Source organism: Tiliqua scincoides, chromosome 6, assembly GCF_035046505.1.
Source record: "Tiliqua scincoides isolate rTilSci1 chromosome 6, rTilSci1.hap2, whole genome shotgun sequence".
NCBI classification, from domain to species: domain Eukaryota; kingdom Metazoa; phylum Chordata; class Lepidosauria; order Squamata; family Scincidae; genus Tiliqua; species Tiliqua scincoides.
Window position 1 is genome coordinate 2,415,841 of NC_089826.1, and position 20,550 is coordinate 2,436,390.

The 20,550-nt window shown below is 49.5% G+C and overlaps 1 protein-coding gene across 1 annotated transcript in view; it reads right to left on the bottom strand.

Moving 5' to 3' along the window:
• The window catches only part of FBXO41 (F-box protein 41), a 35,745-nt gene that overhangs the window by 13,802 nt on the left and 1,393 nt on the right, over nt 1-20,550 (bottom strand). The window contains exons 2-7 of the mRNA XM_066632739.1: nt 11,408-11,618; nt 9,536-9,615; nt 7,851-8,215; nt 3,519-3,754; nt 2,054-2,169; nt 1,294-1,446 (exon numbers count right to left, since the gene is read on the bottom strand). Of these exons, the coding sequence (XP_066488836.1) occupies nt 1,294-1,446; nt 2,054-2,169; nt 3,519-3,754; nt 7,851-8,215; nt 9,536-9,615; nt 11,408-11,618 (1,161 nt within the window). The remainder of the gene's footprint in view (nt 1-1,293; nt 1,447-2,053; nt 2,170-3,518; nt 3,755-7,850; nt 8,216-9,535; nt 9,616-11,407; nt 11,619-20,550) is intronic.

The window sequence follows — 20,550 nt, forward strand, 5'->3', positions numbered from 1 at the left end:
GACTCAAGACAGAGGGAAAGGGCCATTCAGTTATGATGTGGCATGCAAGTTCAGAGCTCTTTGGTTTTGGTGAATGATGATAAACATGTTCATTCTGAAAGTGAACCTGGGGACTAGCCCCTCAAACACAGCAGAGATTGTATGTCCTGCTGTGTGTACATTGAACTTAACGTGTCACAGTACACATGTACAGATCAACATTCTCAGTTGTTCCCAAACTGTGAGCCGTGTCTCCCCAGGAAGCTGTGGAAACCAGCCAGGGAGCCACGGAATTCTTGATAAAACCTTCTGCCCTATACAATGTATAGGAAAGTAGCCCTAATGAGGAGCCCAATAGGGTCAAGGCTCAGTAGGTCAAGGGAGCCACTTGCTGGTGTGCTCTTGCCACCTCTTTATCCCCACTTTGTCTACGTATTTGTTGAACATCTGCGTGCAGAGGGAGGGGTACAGGCCTGGCTGTGGCTACCGGTTATGATGGCTACATGTGGGTTCCCTTGTGGGCATTTGATTTGTCACTGTGGGAAGCAGAATGCTGGCCTTTGATCTGATCCAGCAGCCAGGCCCTTCTGACAGTGCCTTTATTTTTCTCTACTTTCTGGTTTATCCTCCCACTCTCTTGCACGTGCTGTATTCAGGTGTTGTGAAATAACCAGGCACTGCCCCCTGCAGTACAGCCCCACCTCCAGACATCCTTATCCCTCTGTCCTCTTGAATTAGGAGTAGCCCCACCGCAGGCCTGCATTGAACACCCTGCTTGGAACTTGTCTATATCTTGGACGCCAAACCTGTTACCTTATCAACACCTGTGCTGAGGCAGCCAGAGTCCGGGATCGAGATTCAACACATAACCCACTGCTGAACCAAACACTTTAAATGTATTTTTTTAAAAGACTCTTTCCCCGGAAAACTATATATTGAAATCCGCCTAACACAAAGAATCATAGCAGGCAGAGCTTCTCCCATCACTTCTCTCTCTACCAGGAAAAGCCTCACTTGTTAACGTTTCAAGTGTGTCCAACTGCTATTGAAGGCACAGGAGCAGAGCCAGGAAAAAAAAGGTGGCTACTCTGCCTATATCAGAGGCCACGTGTAAAAACACATTTCTTTTTATTTTTAGTGCAGTATCCTGTGTTGGGGTTGCAAGATTTGTGCCAAGAAAAAATGAATTCCACAACCTGTGTAAATTAGTGATTAAGTAGCTGGGCTTGAGCCAGATCTGTCAGTACAAAACTTTGGGGTTTCCCACAAATGGCAAACTTCCAGGTTGGGTGAAGCACCTGTTCACTCACTTACCTGTAGGTGACGGCTTGGAGCGCTCGGCAGTAGCAGCTGGCCAGCCAGAGGGAGCGATCCGTCAAGATGTTGGGGCAGTGAGAGATCCGGAGGATCAAGAGGTTACTCCCAGTGGCCTTCAACAAGGACTCCAGCCCAGCTTCCAGGCAGCCTCTAAGAGAAGGCACCAAATGTAGGGGAGAAGAGAAATGTCACAACCCCCTAACGTAATAAACTTGTATCATGTTTGTACCATTTCATTTTTCAGAGGTTACTCTGTCCACAGCATTCAGGATTGGCGAGCACAGGACAGATGGCAGGTTCTCCAATGTGATTCTGGGGGTGTGCTTAAAAAGCTTCACACTCACAATCTCGTGAATCCTTACCATAGCCCAGTGAGGTGGGACAGCAAGATTATTCCTGGACTGAAGATTTGGGGGGGGGGGGTTTGAGGCTGAGAGACGAGTGGGCTGGCTTGCCTGAGACCTGCCCAGCAAGCCTGGTGCCACAGTGAGATTCAAACTGAACATCTCTGTGCAGATGAATACGACGTTTTTAAAAGCCTGTGGCTCTTTAAGGCTGCATCCTTAAAGCAGTTTGATCCAATTCTTTATTAGCTGTTTCCTCCAGTTCTGGAAAAGGAATGAGAAAGAACTCCTCCACCCTCACCCCAAGCTGTAGCTCTTTGGAGGAGTCCATGAGCATGGAAACAGTGGACTGTGGCATAGACCCACGGTGGCTGCTGTCTCTGGCCACTCCGCCTGGGTCTGCTCTCACTCACCGCGTGCTTTTCATGTAGTCCTCCTTGGTCTCCTTCTTCCCCCGCTGTCGGGGCTTGAGATTCTGGAGGGTGAGGGAGTGTGTCTGGGTGCACCACTGGGACAGCATGACCAGGAACTGTGGAAGGAAAAGGAAGAAGAGCCGTCAGTGTGGGAACCAGAAGCCTTTTGACCTGAAAGCAAAGAGTGAGACGTGAAAAGGAACACCCTTGTCTTTACTTGCCTATAGGTGGCAAAAATAAACATTGAAGTGGCCTTAGCTCCATCGCAGGCTTTGTGTACACGTGGCCCAGATTCCTGCCCTGGGGGCCTCTCCAGGAAGGGGATGATTGTTAACTGGGTAGACTGATGATTAATTATTACAATCCATAGGGCTTCTCCAGTTTTACTGTTTTTGTTAAATGTTGTAAACAGCTTTGGGTACCCTTCCTGGGAGAAAGGTGAGCTAAAAATCCAGCAAGCAAACAAACAGGTGGGCTGACTGACTGAGACGGACCCCTGTTTTGTTTCAGAATAAGGCAGCTTCATGTATTCCCTAGGTAGATGGGACTCTTTAGCCTGGGAAGGCAGCTCATCTGAGAGAAGGAAAACTCTGATCCCAAACCTCCACTGCCTTGTGGCTACATCGTTATGGAAGAGGCTTCAGGAGTCAACCTCGAGGCAAAATCAGGAGCCGGAGTCCCTGAGGCAGTTCATGGCTGAACACAGTCACGTTCTGGCAACTCCTGCGACGCCGCTGGAACCAACCGTATTGGCTTCTGCCTTTCCATTGGACCATTCCAGCGATGTGGAGAGGGGGGATTTGCTGCATGGGAAACAGTCTATCCTCCATATCTACTCTACCCAGGCTTCGCGCACTGGAGAGCACACTCTGTTCCAGAACCACCATTCAGAGCGTGATACCATAGTCTTCCAAGACTGAAGGATGCCAAAAACATGTATTCCCCTTTCCTTAAACACAGATCTACAGATCTTTGTGCATTTATTGTTTTATACGACGGCAAGAAAATCATGCATCAAGGTGTTCTGAAACTGAACGCATGGGAAGGCCTGTTGAAGGCATTCCTTGACTGGGGCGCCATCTGATGACTGAGGACTAGGCCTGTTACCAGTCATTTGGCCTGTAGTAGTTGGCAGATGTTCATGTTCAATTCCTTGCAGTGATGTATCTAGAATGTGACAGGTACGGACATCTGCCTTGGGTGCCCCTTGAAGGGGGCTCCCACTATGCAGAAGGCAACAGGGGCAGCCAGATCATGAAGAAGCTGCCAAGTGTTTTGATGGCTTCGCAATCTGGATGCCCCTCCCCCTGTTCCTTCTGCTCAGTGGTGCCCACCTTCAAGTGGGCTCCTCCACGGCAGAAGGAAGCAGGTCTGACCATTTTTTTTTGCTGATCGGGGGAAACCCCATCCTCCAGCCCCAGGGAATATCACAGGTTTTGTGGCTGCTCTGAGCGCTCGTTCTTACCTTAGAGGAGACCCTGGCATTCTCCAGCATCACCCGGGTCCACACAGCGGGATGCCGGGCCACAAATTTCCAGTCCTTGCAAACTTCGGCAGCCCTGAGCAGAGTCTTGGTGTCGAGGTATGTGAAGATGCAGAAGAGAGCTGCACGCATCTTGAGGATCTCGGGGCTGATGACCTCATTGGAGCGGGCTGGGCTGCCCCTCTCGGGTCTGACCCCCTTCCCACCATCAGACCTGCCTGTGACATCAAAGATCAGGGAAAGACACGTGACTGCTCAGCACTGAACAAGTTAAAAATAGGCCCTTGTGTGAGACTAAGGGCCAAATCCTATCTGGACCTTGTGCTGCTGGAACTCCTGTTCCAGCAGCACAAGGCCCTTTATGGCGGCACAAAAGCTAGTTGTGTGCTTTACCCAGAAAACACTGCCACAAATTGCAAGAGGTATGGCACATGTCCCAGCATCTCCCAGAGGCTGGTGGAGAAGGTGTGCAGTGGGCGGAGAGGGGAAGGGCAGGGGAAGTTTGGTGTCAGGCAGGGCGAGGGAGGGCCTGGATCTCTGTGGCGCCAGAGCGTGGCAGGTTTCTATCCCCTCTTTTCCAACCCACCCTACCCTTTTTTCTCCTCACACTAGCTACATAGCTGGCATGGATCTGAGGAGACCCATAGATCTCCAGGAGACTTATGCAGAGATAAGGAGAACATATTTTTATTTACCTCTGGCAGATTGTTACCCACCACTGATGGATGCAGTGTACGAGCTGCTCCTTCAGCAGGGCTGCATCATCAGTGCTGGTGGGGGATAAGATTGGGCGGCAAAGCTGCGGCCCTCCACAGTGAACAAAGTGGGGCTTATTTTTCAATAGTCATGCATAGGATCTCACTGCAAATCATCTACTCAGTGTTAACGTTGAGCACTTGCTGAATCCTACCATCCATCCTGCATCCTGAATCCAGATGCAAGGGAGGGCGCCAGGATGAGGTCTCTTGTTATCTGGTGTGCTCCCTGGGGCATTTGGTGGGCCGCTGTGAGATACAGGAAGCTGGACTAGATGGGCCTATGGCCTGATCCAGTGGGGCTGTTCTTATGTTCTACCAGGTTTGTTAGGGAAGCTTTTAACTCTTTGGGCCCACCCAGGTCCCAGTCTGGATCACTCCCACAATAGAATGTAAGGTTCTTCTCCACTAGCAGTCCTCTCCGTTCACTGACTGTCCTGCAAGAGCCACTTGGGCAAAGGTTTCTGAAGTCAGGGGAAAAGTCAACTGACCTCAGCATTTCCTTTAGAACAGACTGACCAAGCCCAACACGGATCTGGCTGCAGTGATTCCAGACTGGCTGTATGTCTGACATCTCTGACACGGTTTGCTACCTTAGTGGTGGCTATGAGGGGCAGTGGCAGGAGGTGGACACAGGAGAGAGGCAGGAATTCTGTGTACACGTGTGTGCCCTGACATGCTTGCGCACTGGGCAGCACATTCCTGCACACCCACCCTTCCGTGATCTTGCTTCCAGAGATCCAGGGAGGGAGCAGACACCTGGAGAATTCAAAAGTATATCTGTAACATTGCTGGTCAAAAAAGTCATCTCTAGAATCTCTCTATCAGCTTAAATGGTGACAGTGACAGAGCAGGGACAAAGACCAGAATACGGGGAATATCTCTGGTAATTATGGACAATTGGAGTGCACAGCTGAGGAGTTTTCCAGCTCGGGGCACCAGAGGGTGGCTCCAGAATGGGGAGGCGGAGCACAAGTGACAGGTTCCTTCTGGTGGAGTGACCTGCCCAAAGGACCTTTCCTGTCCACACTGCTGATGGTCTTTTGGCCAGTGACTCTCTCTTTTCTAGCAGGAATACAGATGGCTTTTAATCTTGTTTTTGTCTGCTGCTGTGGCCTGCACAATGTGCAGATGTTTTAAATTAATGAACTGTTTGTGCTTTCAGTGTCTTGCTTGAGTGACTTTTATTCTGTTAGCTGCACTGAGCAGAGTATTTTTGAAAGATGGGATATACAGTCAGCAGATAATAATTTATTCAGCTATTTTATTGCGCCCTTCCACCCATGCAAGCCCGCAGTGTAGCTCACAATAAATAAGGCTGTAATCCTATCCTCATTTCCCTGGAAGTAAGTCCCACTGAACACAATAGAACTTACTTCTGAGTAGACCTGGCTAGGATTATGCCCTAAGTCAGCAAAAAATGAAAATGAAAGCAAAAAATGAAAACGAAATTAAGACCATTCCTTTCCTTACTGTACTCCTTGTGCACTGCTATGAAGCTCAGAAGCACAAGGCTTCCACTTTCATTTACAGAGCATTAGTGACTGTTACCCTGCACATGCCCAATCTTGTCTGATCTCAGAAGCTAAGCAGGGTCGGGCCTGGTTAGTACTTGGATGGGAGACTGCTTGGGAATACTGGGTGCTGTAGGCTTATACCATGATCTGGGAAGCTAAGCAGGGTCAGGCCTGGTTAGTACTTGGATGGGAGACTGCTTGGGAATACTGGGTGCTGTAGGCTTATACCATGATCTGGGAAGCTAAGCAGGGTCAGGCCTGGTTAGTACTTGGATGGGAGACCGCCTGGGAATAGCAGGTGCTGTAGGCTTAGACCATGATCTGGGAAGCTAAGCAGGGTCAGGCCTGGTTAGTACTTGGATGGGAGACCGCCTGGGAATACCGGGTGCTGTAGGCTTATACCATGATCTGGGAAGCTAAGCAGGGTCAGGCCTGGTTAGTACTTGGATGGGAGACCGCCTGGGAATCTCGGGTGCTGTAGGCTTATACCATGATCTGGGAAGCTAAGCAGGGTCAGGCCTGGTTAGTACTTGGATGGGAGACCGCCTGGGAATACCGGGTGCTGTAGGCTTATACCATAGTCTTTCAAGACTGAAGGTTGCCAACCATTAGTGCGCAGCATTTCACAGCAGTGTGCAAGGAACATGATAAAGGCTTTGGGTTTTTGGTAGTGAAGAGGTGGTAGGCCTGACATAGCATCATGTTGCGTATCACATCATGCCACCCCTGCCTCCGGTGAATAAACCGACTGCCAGGAACTTGGGGGAGAGGGGCCCAGGGGCAGAGCTCCTGCAGATGGTTCCAGCAGTGGCATAACTAGAGGGGGTAAAAAGCACTCTGTTTTGCAGGGAGCCTCACTGCAGGATGGAAATGGCCTCTCCCCTTCGGAGCCATTCTGGGCAGGGGGAGCAAAATCAAGGCAAATGCCTCTATTTTGCTGCTCCTGCCGTCATAGCTCCTAAGGGGAGGGGCTGCTTGCATGCTGCGGTGAGGCTCCCTACAAAACCTAGTGCTTTGCAACCCCTCTAGCTACACCACTGGCTTCCGGTTCAATGCTGGGAATTGCCAGGCAGGTTTGGGAAAGGCCCTCTGTGTCTGGAGAGCTGGTGCAGACAATGCTGAGCAAAAGAGCCAGTGGCCTGACCCAGGAGAAGGCAGCTTCATCTGCCTGTCTAGGGGTGTGGAGGGGGGAGCACTCCCAAATGTGCCTGGGACCCAGGCTTGCTAGGGTTGCAGAGGGTTTGGAGATGGAGCAGCAGCAGCCAATTGGGGTAAAGGGCCCAAAGCAGCAGGCCCCAAGTGCTGCATCTCACCCCTGCTGAAATTTGCAGACATTCCTCAGGGATGCCCCAGACAATGCAGCCCTCTAGGCTGAATGTGGCCGAGGCACGTGTGACATGGCCAGACTGACTGGGGGGCTGTAGCTGGACTGAGGGCAGGGGCTCTAATTGGAGGGAAGGAGATCCTGTTCTGCTGACCAGACAAAGGAAAGATGTCAGGCCACTAACAGTTATGATTTCAGGTCATTCCCAGCCAGTCCAGGAGCTTCACACTGCCTGCTGATCACAAGGTTTGGTGTACACCTGTATTTCCTTCTGTGCTTGCACAGGATTCTGAAGCCTCAGCACTCACAGTTTCCGGCAGGTGAGCCTCAGGTAGTCCCAAGGTGCTCGACTCACGGGCAGGAGTCCAGCCCTTGAATCCCTTCTGGAGGATGCCAATGAGCCTAATTTCAGTGCCTCCATTTTCAGGGGCTTCCTGCAAAAAGCCAGGCCTTCTTCTTGGTCAGGCAGATGGTTTCTCTAGTCCCTGGCGCTTGTGCCCATGCTACGGGGATAGGCACCGTTCTTCATCACCATGGTAACAGAGGCAACTCCTTACCGACTACAGGGATCCATGAGAGCTGAGACCCGGTTCCATCATCATCTCCACAACTTGATTTTGCTCAAGCAAAGGCACTCTCCTCTCCCAGGACTGAAAGGCATGAGAAAGTCTCTCCCCCTCCCCAACCCCTCTATGCGCTTCCTCAGGAAGGGACTCACCAGGTAGCCTGGCGCTGTTTCCGGGCCTGGAGAAGTTGACCTGCTGCGCCTCCTGCGAGACCCTCGCCTCTGGCTCCCACACTTCCGCCTCCGACTCCGTGGTTCTGGAGCCCACGTCTGAGATGTCTCCCTCCTCCCCCTCCGTGCTGTTGCGGTACGGCCGGCGCTGCCAGTTCTGAATTGCCTGCCTGCGCAGGACCGCGTTGCGCACGCCCCCAGCTCGCTCAAAGCCCCCGTCCGAGCCCCGGCTCTGTCCGCTGTGGTAGTGGTGTCCATCGGTGCTCTCATCCCCGTGGTACAGCTCAGGGCTGTCACTGTCATAACAGCCAGAGCTCTGGGAGACGGCCTTGGCGCGGCTGGACGCCCTGCAGAGAGAGAAGCCAAGCTGGGTGAAGTGGGACCTGGAAGTTCCCCTGAAATAGTCTCTGGTCACAACTCATCCACACACCAAGTCCTACCACAGCGCTCACAGCAGGAAACAGACTGCTGGGCTAGATTGTCTGATCCAGCAGGGCAGGATGTTCTTAGATGCCCTGGGCCCTTTCCTTAGCAGGACAGTCCCCTTAGTCTACATTTGAGAGGTCTTCTGAAAGCACAATCTGGTTATAATGGAGAGGGGAGTCCGGGAAATTGAAGGCCTTACAGATTTCATTAAGAGCTTCACAACTCCCCCCCCCCCCCACAATATATAGAGCATGGCCCCCAAATTTCAGACAGTTTACAACAGAGTCAGGAAGTGGGAACAAATAAGCAGGAAGGGCTGTGTGTATTTTGAGATGGGGAAAAAGTATCATGAGAACCCCAATTTTGCACTGAACCACAAAGCATAAGTCTCTACTATGCAGTTTACAGCAGTCTATGCCAATGTTGCAGCCTTAAGTACCAAGAATGAAAGGTGAGATTCTCCAGATACTGAATTTTGCACTCAGCATCACCTACGCCAGGGGTGCCCAAACCCCGGCCCTGGGGCCACTTGCGGCCCTCGAGGCCTCTCAATGGGGCCCTCAGGGAGCCCCCAGTCTCCAATGAGCCTCTGGCCCTCCTGAGATTTGTTGGTGCCCACACTGGCCCGATGCAGCTGCTCTCAGCATGACGGCCAACTGTTCGACCTTTCGCATGAGCTGTGTGACGAGGGCTCCCTCCATTGCTTGCTGTTTCACATCTGTGATGCAGCAGTGGCACCAAAGGAAAGGCCAGCCTTGCTTTGTGCAAGGCCTTTTATAGGGCCTTCATTCATTCATATAAGTTCATCTTTAATATACTCATTTATGTAAACTTATGTAAATTTATTCAAATTTTAAATGTAAATTAATTCTTCCCCCCCCCCCGGCCCCTGACACAGTGTCAGAGAGATGATGTGGCCCTCCTGCCAAAAACTTTGGACACCCCTGACGTAGGCTATTTGATACCTTTTCTTAGCCACTTATATTCTGATCCTGTGTGACCAATGGGCTCAGATATTTTTTTCCCAGCAGCTGAACTCTTAACCAGGTTCCCATAACAAGCCAGAGCTTGCAAATATTTCAGAATAAATAATTTGTTTAGATGGGCCCCTGTCTATTTTCTTTTTCTTCTGGGACAGGCATCTTGCATCTCAGAGATGCTTCTAAATGGTTGTGAGGAATGGGTGATGGGAGAGCGATGTGGACAGAGGTGCAAGGCCAGCATGTGACAGAAGTTCTTACCCGGTGCTGGAAGATGATCTCTGATTGGAAATGGCGTAGGAGCCATGTGCAGTTGCCCCTGGAACAGAGTGTCTGTCCCTCTGTTGAGACAAAGGGATGGAGATCAAGAGATGCCTTCATGTCCACTGGATAGGAAATTGCAGTTGAGTTCTGTTTCTTCCCATTTACAATAGGACATGACTGCAGGTCTAACTAGTCAAGGTTATGGTCTAGTCCCCCTCTTCAAAACAGTAGCTGGGGAGGTTCAGACTGGGACTATTGTTGGGGAAAGACTTAATCCTTTCCCTTTGTGCCATTTTGCCCCATTAGGGGAGACTCACATACTCAGCCTGCACCCAGTTGGACCAATAGGATTATTTTCATCAGGAAAACAGCACAGATAACCCCCCATGCCATAGTTCTGACACAAGTCTCCCTTTACAGTGAGATACATTTGTGGATCTCCATCATCTTGCCTACGCAGGCTCTGCTCTACTAAGGTATACAATCTGAAGGTGCTAAAGAGATGGGAAAAAATGTTTTTCCAGTTTTATACTTGGGGGAGGGTTAGGGTTAGGAGGGAAACAAGAGACTCTGCAACCATTTGAAAGGGCCACGGAATTGATGACTTGCAACACCGAACTTGGTTCTGTCCTCTAGATTTAGAACTGAGATGTGATGTGGCTGAGACCAGTTCTGACATTATCTTGAAGTGCAGAAGTGGTAGGGACTATGCTTAACCCTCCCCCAGCTGCCTTTTCCCCCTGCAACTCTTCCCATTTGTTTTCCTCCCAGTCAGATATAGAAAAATGAAGGGAAACCACTGGGGAGGAGGAGGGAGAACATTGAAGGGGTGCCTGTCTCTCTGTTGAGAGATCATTTCTGACAGAAGGCCAGAAAGTAGTTTAAACATTTCCCTGTCCTTTACCCCTGCAAATTAACCCCTCCACACACACACACTATTTTGTAGCATACAATGGATGCCCTGAATTCCCAGACTTATGCCTGCCGCAGAACTTCTCCGTTTCACTCTCCCTTTAAACTAGAAGTGATTTTAACCTGACCCACATTTGATCCCAATTCCCAGATAACAACATGCAGCAAGGGTTTTTTTTTTTTGCATGCCACTGCCAAGAGCTCACTGGGGCTCAGGTTTCACAGCATCAATTGGAAAAGAGAACTGGGAAGGGGGACAGGATCATCTCCCCCACCCCTAAACAGGAGATGAGCACAAAGTGACAACATCACTTAGGGGTGACAAAGCTTAGCAATGTGTGGATGGTCCCAATCCAGCAACCACCGCAGTTTAGCATTTGGGAGGCAATGCTTTAGGCTTCCTCCTTTTATCAAGAAGGATGAACAGAGGGCTTGGCTCTCAATGTTTGCTCCTGTCTGTTTAAGGGCAAGCGGGGGTGGGGGGGATGGATGGACAAAAATGGTTTTCTGGGGGAAGGAAAGCTCTTGACTCCATTGATTTCCTTGCTTAGATTCTGCCTCTATACATTTGGTCCTGCAAGATAACTTCAGGACGCCCTGAATTTCCTGGGGCATTTGGTGGGCTGCTGTGAGATACAGGAAGCTGGACTAGATGGGCCTATGGCCTGATCCAGTGGGGCTGTTCTTATATGTTCCTTTGTATTCCAGGAACTGGGAACGTGCAGCAGCAGGCAAGCTTGGGGAACTTCCTGGATGCACCAGGCTATCTACTGTGGAAAGAGGCTGCTTTCATAGATGGACCAGTGAAACTCTTCCTATGTGCTTTTGGCCTGTGGTCAATTCAAGGCACACCATAGGAAGAGGGCGGAAGGAGCCAAAGCTTTCCCCTGGCCTTTGCCTCCCCAGGAAGACCTGCCTCCCCCTTGGAGACCCACTCATCCGGAAGACAAACAGTACCGGTCTTCCAGTGCTTTTGGATCCCGGCACGCTGCACCTTCCCAGGCTGCAATTGGGGGTTGTCCCGCAACTGCTGCTGATGATCTGAAGCTGTTTCTCCGCCCGGTCCGCCCGGTCCAGAAGTTCCTCGATGAACTGCTGAAGGCGCACTTTGGCATTGGCTTCACGGGCCGCCGTCTCCTTCAGGAACTGGTCGATCTGGATCACCTCCCTGAAAGAAGAGGCAAGAGCTGGACAAACGGTGCTGCTTCCGATGGAAATGTTAAGTGACCCTTGAACAGGCTAGCAGGTTACAAATGGAAAAAACAACAACAAGCAAAGTCAAAAACATTGGAAAGATTTGAGACCGCTCAAGCATGGCTATTTCACAGATCAGGCCTGAACTAACTATTCCTACAGAATAGCTTTTGGATCAAAATTGGGGATGGGGGTGTACTTCCCCACCCGCCATATCTAGAAGGCACCCACCTGACAGCCAAGCAGGCTAGACACTAGAGCCAAGGGGGACAAGTCAGAAGCCCTGCAATGACTGGGTGTGTGTGTGGGGGGGAGGAAGCCCCACAGGCTTTTCTTTGTAATCTTGAGAGATAATAAATCCTGAGATTATTTAACGGCAAGCCTTAGCTGCTTATTCCCTGTGACCGAGGCCTTCCAGAACCCCTTCGACATCAAATTGCTGGGTTCTGACTTGACCTTAGCAGCATGGTCATATCCCGGTTGGTTTAGGAATACGCTGCACTAAAGCTCGCCCTACAGTGAAGAAGCTGGTGGTTCGAAGCCGACTCGCACATCTGCCGTGAGTGCGGCCGCAGCTCAGTGGAAAGCACTTGCACACAAGCAGCGGGTCTCCGGGTCAGCGCCTGACCCTGTCACTTAAAGGATCTTAGCTAGCCAAGTGGGGAAAGACAGAAGAACTGCTGTAAGTCAGAAGGCACAAGGCAGGCCAGTGAACAGTCTCGGACTCGCTGAATATTTCATCCTGGCTCCCACGCAACACATGATGGGCAGTTTTGCTGAGGAGTTGTAAATATGGACTGAATATTGAGCTGGGCGCTGCACATCTCTCTCTCTCTCTCTCACCCCCACACATGCCAGCCCTACAGGGGATTCTGAAAAGGTCGTGGTATCTTTGGTGTCTCATGTAAGTTGCATTATGGGAGGACGAAATGAGGGCACACTGAGAGAGTATTTATTCCAGGGTCACAACCAACTTAGAGAGAGGTGAACGGCTCTGTAGTTAAAAAAGTGTTTTGTTCCACACGGTGAATTCAGTCCTGTTGGACCAAGACGGAAGCCTCGTGTCTCTGTAGCTGGCACGGAGCCCTCCTCCCCACTTCATCTCCTTCTATCCCTCTTGCTCCATCATGCCCACCTAGAGGAGGTTTTAACTTGTCACTCTCTAGGTGTCAATCTCTAAATCCACAACATCCAGTGAACCAGAGCTTCTTATTCCCATTTGGAGATTCAAGTCAGTGTTTTGGCTGCAGAGTCAGGAACTGTGTGTATCAAGAAACATGGGCTGTCCAGGGTGAAGAGCCTCAACCTTTTGCTGGCATCAGCTGTCCTGCTGGACTGCTGAGTGCCCCAGGGCAGCAGGTCAAGGGTGGTGGTGGAGTGGAGATAATGGAGACATTAAGAGGCTCTTCCTCTCCTTATGCTTGAAATGAAGGGCTGCTGCTGCTGCCCTGGTCCAGCCCAGCGATTGCCCAAACAAAAAGGGGTTGCAGATGTGTTGGAGAAGCCCAGAAGTCCTCTCTGGCTCAGACTGCATCCAAGCAGAAGAAGAGTGAGAGGATTTCTAGCACTCGCCATTCCTTGGCGGCGAACATTGCTGGCCCCTGACGCTCATTTCCAGGCATGACAAGCTTTGCTGGCACTGGGAATGGAAAGGCATTTACATTGGTGAAGAAAGCTTTGGCTTCTGAAGATAATGTACGTCCTTTAAATCTGGCATTCTCCAGCCTGAACATTATTCTTGAACTGTGAAATGCATTTGTGAATTGTGACGTAGGCTGGGCTATGGGGTGACATTTAAGATTGAGAACATTTTAAAAATAAAACAAACATGCTGTGTCTGTGTGTTTGAGAAGGGGGGGGGGTTCACGGGGAGAAGGCTGAGCTTCCTTTCAGGCCCTGGAGTGTGAGAAGACAGAGCTAGGAGCATACGTAAGAAAGCAGGAACGAACCAAGAGCCCAACACGAAAGTGTTGTATCTAGCTCAGAACCCTTTTTCAGAGAGTGCTCTACCAAGTGCCTCTACCAGGTGCTCTGGTGCTCTACCAGGTGACAGGGAGGGCACCAGGATGAGGTCTCTTGTTATCTGGTGTGCTCTCCGGGGCATTTGGTGGGCCGCTGTGAGATACAGGAAGCTGGACTAGATGGGCCTATGGCCTGATCCAGTGGGGCTGTTCTTATGTTCATGTCAGATTCAAGGGAGGGCACCAGGATGAGGTCTCTTGTTATCTGGTGTGCTCCCTGGGGCATTTGTTGGGCCGCTGTGAGATACAGGAAGCTGGACTAGATGGGCCTATGGCCTGATCCAGTGGGGCTGTTCTTATGTTCTTAACTACAATTCCCAGGAAGCCTTGCAGGTCTCTTGTTGTCTGGTGTGCTCCCTGGGGCATTTGGTGGGCCTCTGTGAGATACAAGAAGCTGGACTAGATGGGCCTATGGCCTGATCCAGTGGGGCTGTTCTTATGTTCATGTCAGATGCAAGGGAGGGCACCAGGATGAGGTCCCTTGTTATCTGGTGTGCTCCCTGGGGCATTTGGTGGGCCACTGTGAGATACAGGAAGCTGGACTAGATGGGCCTATGGCCTGATCCAGTGGGGCTGTTCTTATGTACTTAATGTTCTTATGACTCCCAGAAACCCACAAGTAGTGCTGGCCCAGCCACCAGGTTGGCTGAGCTGGTTGTTTCAGGCAGAAGATTGAAGGTGGGTACCCACCTCCATTGCCCCATTTGCCCTCAACTGCTCTTTCTTCTTCTACCAGGTGCCATCACAACATCCTAAGGCAAGGAGTGCCACAGTTTAATTCCAGTTTCTTGACATCTCTGCCCCAGATGTGTGGCAACTCGTCGGGAGAAAAGGAGTCCCAAGGCAATTTCCGCACATATGTCCCAGGGTGCGGTAGCCTTGTAAATAACACCTCTGCAGCGAAGGCAGCGATCTGGGGCTCAGCAGTTGCTAAAATTAAGTTCCCTATAAACAGCTGCCAGTCAGCCTTCCCTCAGATCGATCCACAGTCCAAAGCCTCTGCACGTGTGTGGGTCCAGGTTTGCCGGTTCAAGTTGCCGGTGAAAACCATGGAAACCAACCCTCGTGACTTATTTCCAGCTATAGTCCACTGAGCATGAATCATTCTCTACTGGGTTTTCTAATACCTGGCTGTCCATCAGCTTAATTGGCTGTTGACCAGACTGGGGAGAGGGGTGTAGCTGCAGTGCTCAGACCCCCAAGAAAGTGCAAAAGCTTCTGCACAGTGGGATTCTCACGGAAGTTGCAACAAAATGGGGAAGGGCATTCTACAAAGAGGTGCATCTTCTGAAAAAATGTGCCCCCGTTTTGGTGATTTGACCGGGGGCTGCAAACAAGGGCTAAAACATTCACCGCATAGCTCACTCCACAGTACCCATTCTTCCTGCCCTCCCTCTTAATTGGCTCTGTGATGTCTTCACAGTCAGATATGATGAGTTCTGTGGCATTGTGCTGTCATCACATGATCCTTGCTTGTCCGGTAGCACTCATGGGAAAGAGCGGGAGGTTAGGGGGAGGAGGTTAGGGGGAGGAAAGAGGGCAACAGGAGGTTAGGGTGCCAAAGCAGCAAGAGAAAGGAGAAATACGTGCTAGATAGTCTGACGCAAAAATGAAAAGGGCCTGGGGGTGAGAAGCAATTCGAGCCCCCTGCAACGCAAATATCCTCAAGACGAATCTTTTGCACAAACAGACCTCACTGCAAGAAAAGCTGCCTGATGCTGGAGTGTGCATTTAATTGAAAATGAGGTGCAGATTCCATCTCAATGCAAATGGCCTGTTTAAATAAGGATCAGGGAGGTGGGAGCTTCCAGAGGGAGCTGTTTCTAAAAAGGAATATGCACTAAAGCAACCACTGTCCTCTTTAATATGCAGCTTGCCTTCCCCCGAGGCCTGCTCTTTCCTGATCTGCTACAACTACAGGATATGCTCAGGTTCCTTCATGGCAGTGACTCTGAGGGGGCTGCGGGTGAGAGAGAGAGAGAGAGAGAGAGAGAGGAAAAACCATCTCTTGTGGGAAGGGATGCTGCAAATGTGATCCCCCCCAGCATAAAGCCCACATTTTTGCTGTTGTGGAGGAGTATCTCAACCATGCAGCAAAATTGGCAACGTTTTCATCAGAGCTATAAAAGGCCAGGGACATGAATGCTCAAGTTGGTGCACAGCTAAGCCAAATGGGTGTGTAATGTCAACAATGCTTCCGAACTGCATTGTGCTGCTGTTACAATGGCCTTTCAATGGAGCACATGATGCGCAAGAAAACCAAGCGCACATAGGAAGGGTGATCATAATTTCCCTGGGTCTGGCAGCATGGGACAGGAGGATAAATGAGAAGGTGGCTGGAGACACTGGTGTAGCTGGAAGGGGTGCAAAGCACTAAGTTTTGCAGGGAGCCTCACCGTAGCATGCAAGGGGCCCCTCCCTTTCGGAGCCATTCCAGGGCGGTAGGAGCAAAATGGAGGCATTTGCCTCTTCTCTGGCATTTGCCTCTGTTTTGCTCCCTTGCCTGGGGGGGAGGGGCCCCTTGCACACTGCATTGAGGCTCCCTGAAAGACTTAGTGCTTGAACCCCCTCTAGCTATGCCACTAGTTGGAGACTCATGTCATTGGCTCACCAGAACACAGATGGCAGAGCTAGCCTTAAACAAGCTTACATATGAAGTTTCTGGTCATAATTTACAGAGCGGCTACTCAGATCCAACTGTTTATTTTGTACTGTACTTGTAGCAGCGAAGCACCGGGTCCTGACCTCCTGTGCAGAGTCAAAATGCTCGCAAGCACTTCAAATGCAGTCACCCCTGCATCTCACACAAGCCCTATGTTCCTGAGCGAGCACGTAAAGTGAAAATCACGTGTACTCAAAATTGCGTTGAAAATCCCTGACATCTGGAAAAATGCATACTGTCTCTTCAAATTTTTAATTAATTAATTAATTAAAAATGACAAGACACAGGCAAGAACCTAACAGCACCCTCATTCTCTGATCTCAGGCTCCCTCCAGGGAGTAAGTAAGTAGTATGGTGGGTGGAATTGCCTGCACTATTTAAACTGCTGGTGATTTTTGTTTTTGCTTGCCACAAGCCAACTGCGCTTATGTTGATTGTACTGGGGTGACTGTATTGGAGGAACAAAGCTATGGGAATGTTTGCAGTCCAGTTTGCATGTGAGAGAGGACATTGTCAGTCTGCCTGAGATTAAAGCTTCACACAGATGACAGTAGCTTCTTGAAATTTGGAAAGAGACCTGGGAAGGTACAAAAGCTCAGGGCACAGGCAGGCCAGGCAATGAACTGAGAGACTGGAACTAAAGGGAAAAAATTAGTGATGGAGAAAAAGGCTGAGAAAAAGTGTCAAGGAGACACAACTGAAGCAAGAGAGGGTTGAATTTCAGGTATGAATTTGAAACAAGCAGCCGGTTTTTTGTTGAAGTCATTTTGTTTGACCATAAACACTACAGCTCTAGAAAATGACTACAAGTTATGCCTCATTATCCATGAGGGTTCTGTTCCAGAACTACCAGTGGATAAAAAAAATCAAAAAAAAATCAGTGGGTACCAAATCAAGTGGAAAAATAGCTTCAAAGACCCACTTCCAGGTTTCTTGCTCCTCTATAGTTGCCCCAGAAAGTGTGGGTAAATAACAACAACAACAACAACAACAACTAGGTATTTATATACCACTTTCTGATCATCAGATTACTCCTCTGACTTTATTCAAGGGGTTTTACATAGGCAGGCATTTCTAAATTCCTCGAGGGGATTTTTACAGTCCTAGAGGTTGTCTCTTTCAAGAACCAACATTTCAGAATGGATCTTCCTGGTCTGGTCTCACTTCTGGCCTCCAGTTCTTCCACGCAGGCTGGCAAGCAGCTCCATCTCTCACATGGAGGGCAGCCAAGACGCTTCTTGCTCACACCAAGAGCAGGTGGAATCACTCAGCTTGGCTTGTCAGCTGCTTCAAGGTCTTGCCATTCTCAGCCGTTCAGGGAGCTGCCGGTGTCCTCAAACTGGCAACCTTCTGATGTTATCTTCAGGCTAATGGAGGCTCTACCCTCTAGACCAGACCTCCTGCCCTCCTGGTATATATGCTATACTGCATTCAGCCACTAGATGGGGTGAATAATAGAATCTAGTGGAAGGAAATTATAATTATCTAACAGTGTGAAGGTAAGAAATTGGATTTGGGTGCTTTTTTTCCCTTGTTACAAAGGATTTAAAGGTGGACCTTGGTGTCAGTAGTGAGTCAAATCAGTGGATACCAAATCAGTGGATACCAAGGTCCTACCTGTACCTCTTAAAAACTCATCACAAATAAAGAATACTGTTTTTCAGCATAGCTGTTTTTTGAGAGCAACTTTGCCTGCTTGTTGCAGAATTTCAATTACATTATTATGCTTCATTTATTTATTGATCATTTATTCTTACTCTAGAAGTGTCCACCTTGCCTGGGCTCTGTCAAAGATATACAAGGACTTTCTACTAAGTTCTTCCATTCTGCAGAATTCTTAAGCCCATCTGACGGCTTCAGTCAAGTCTAAGCTACACTTCATGCATATTATTTGCACGCTGCAGGCTGTTTATGACCTAATGGTTAGGTCTAATGGTTAGGTCCTAGCTTCATCATTTAATGTACTTAAGTGGTGGTGAACTGATTTGCAGATGACTTGCTTTCTTGGATAACAGAACCACAAACAGGGGAAGTCAGTGTCTGTGCTGGGGGTTTGAAGACATTTGATATAATCCATTCTGATTCCAGCAAAATGGTACAGGAGATCTAACTTGAAAAACTAATTTAAGCCTCTGGGAATCTACGTGTTGTTGCTTGGATGGGAATTCGCTGAAGATCCTAAACACAGAGGCTGGGATGCATTAAATGGGGGATGGTGGAGCAAGACCATTAGGGGATAGATAGAACAAGAATTTCTGTCTCGTCTTATTGAATATCTGTTCTCGAGGACTGTGGAAGAGGGTGCACATGTCAGATTGGTTAAATCCACAGATGACACTGAACTGAGAGGCTTCGTGAAGACAAAGGAAGGACACAGAAAGACTTGTGGGCACTGGCAGGATAACACCCATGTGGCACATATCAGAAGGACTTTCCTGCAGCTTTCTGATTTGGAAACACCAGCTGGTGCAAAGCATAGCAGCTGAAGTGTCACTTAGAGCATATATGACTCCATCATGGTACCAGCTTTGCTGACTTCCCATTCGTTTCAGGGCCCAGTTGAAAGTGCTGGCCATTGCCTTGACAATTCTGAATGGCTGGGACCAGGGTACTGAAAGGGCCAACTTCTTCCAGGAAAGCTTGCCCATTCACTTAGGTCATCAGGAGTTGCGTTGCTTCGTGTCCCATCATCAGATGGTTGGTGGGAACCTGGGAGAAGGCCTTTCCTGCTGTAGTGCTGGTGCTATGGAACTCTCTCACTCAAGATATACATCTGGCCTCCTCTTTAAAGGTATTTAGATACTGTAAGCAAAATGCAGTTGTCCTATGAATACTTAGGTTTGCCTGGTTTGTGAATCATCACCCTCTTAGCTTTTTAAAGCTTTCTAAATGTTTTATTTATTTATACATATTGTGTTTTGCTGTTATACGATTGCTTTAAAAAGTGTCACTTTTGATGTCCGGAAACAAGACAGAAAGGCAAAGTATAAGAACATAAGAACCGCCCCACTGGATCAGGCCATAGGCCCATCTAGTCCAGCTTCCTGTATCTCACAGCGGCCCACCAAATGCCCCAGGGAGCACACCAGATCACAAGAGACCTGCAAGGCCTCCTGGGAATTGTAGTTAAGAACATAAGAACCGCCCCACTGGATCAGGCCATAGGCCCATCTAGTCCAGCTTCCTGTATCTCACAGCGGCCCACCAAATGCCCCAAGGAGCACACCAGAGAACAAGAGACCTGCATCATGGTGCCCTCCCTTGCATCTGGCATTCTGACATAGCCCACCTCCAAAATCAGGAGGTTGCACACACACATCATGGCTTGTACCCCGTAATGGATTTTTTCTCCAGAAATCCCCTTTTAAAGGCATCCAGGCCAGTCGCCATCACCACATCCTGTGGCAAGGAGTTCCACAGACCAACCACACGCTGAGTAAAGAAATATTTTTTTTGTCTGTTCTAACTCTCCCAACACTCCATTTTAGTGGATGTCTCCTGGTTCTGGTGTTATGTGAGAGTGTAAAGAGCATCTCCCTATCCACTCTGTCCATCCCCTGCATAATTTTGTCTGCCTCAATCATGTCCCCCCTCAGGCGTCTCTTTTCTAAGCTGAAGAGGCCCAAACGCCGCAGCCTTTCCTCATAAGAGGAAAGAACATAAGTATGAACCAGACAGTGATTTAGTTACTAAATCATTCACGTTTATGTGAACCACCACATTTTACTGACATCACAGCAGCCAAGTGGAAAGTCACTTGGAAGGCTATCAGACTAACACTCATCTCCTTCCATAGTCCCGTGCAAGTAGATGTTGGATGCTCACCCACAAAATGAACAGGTTTCCTGTGAGTGCCGGGCCCGGGACATGAATGGTGGATGGGAAAGACTGATTTAAGAACCTGGAGAATGCTCAGGAAATACTTGCCTTGCTGGAGACTCCCACGGCAGGAAGGCAGGAGCCAAGAATATTGGGGGTCACCTTTGCCCAAGTAGGTAGCTTTGCCCTTCTCTGACTCCAAGCCCCCCGCCCTCCTTAGAATCCTCTGTGATCCAGGCAGGTACCCTGCCATTACCACCCTACCACCAGAGGGAGCAAGATGACTCCCCAGCTCTGCCGGAGCCAACCCCTGAGGTATAGGGCACAGTCTCTTGAAACTGTGACAGCTTTCTTCAGAGGAGTGAAGTTAGAGACAAGCTCCAGGCTGCAGAATTATTAAAGCC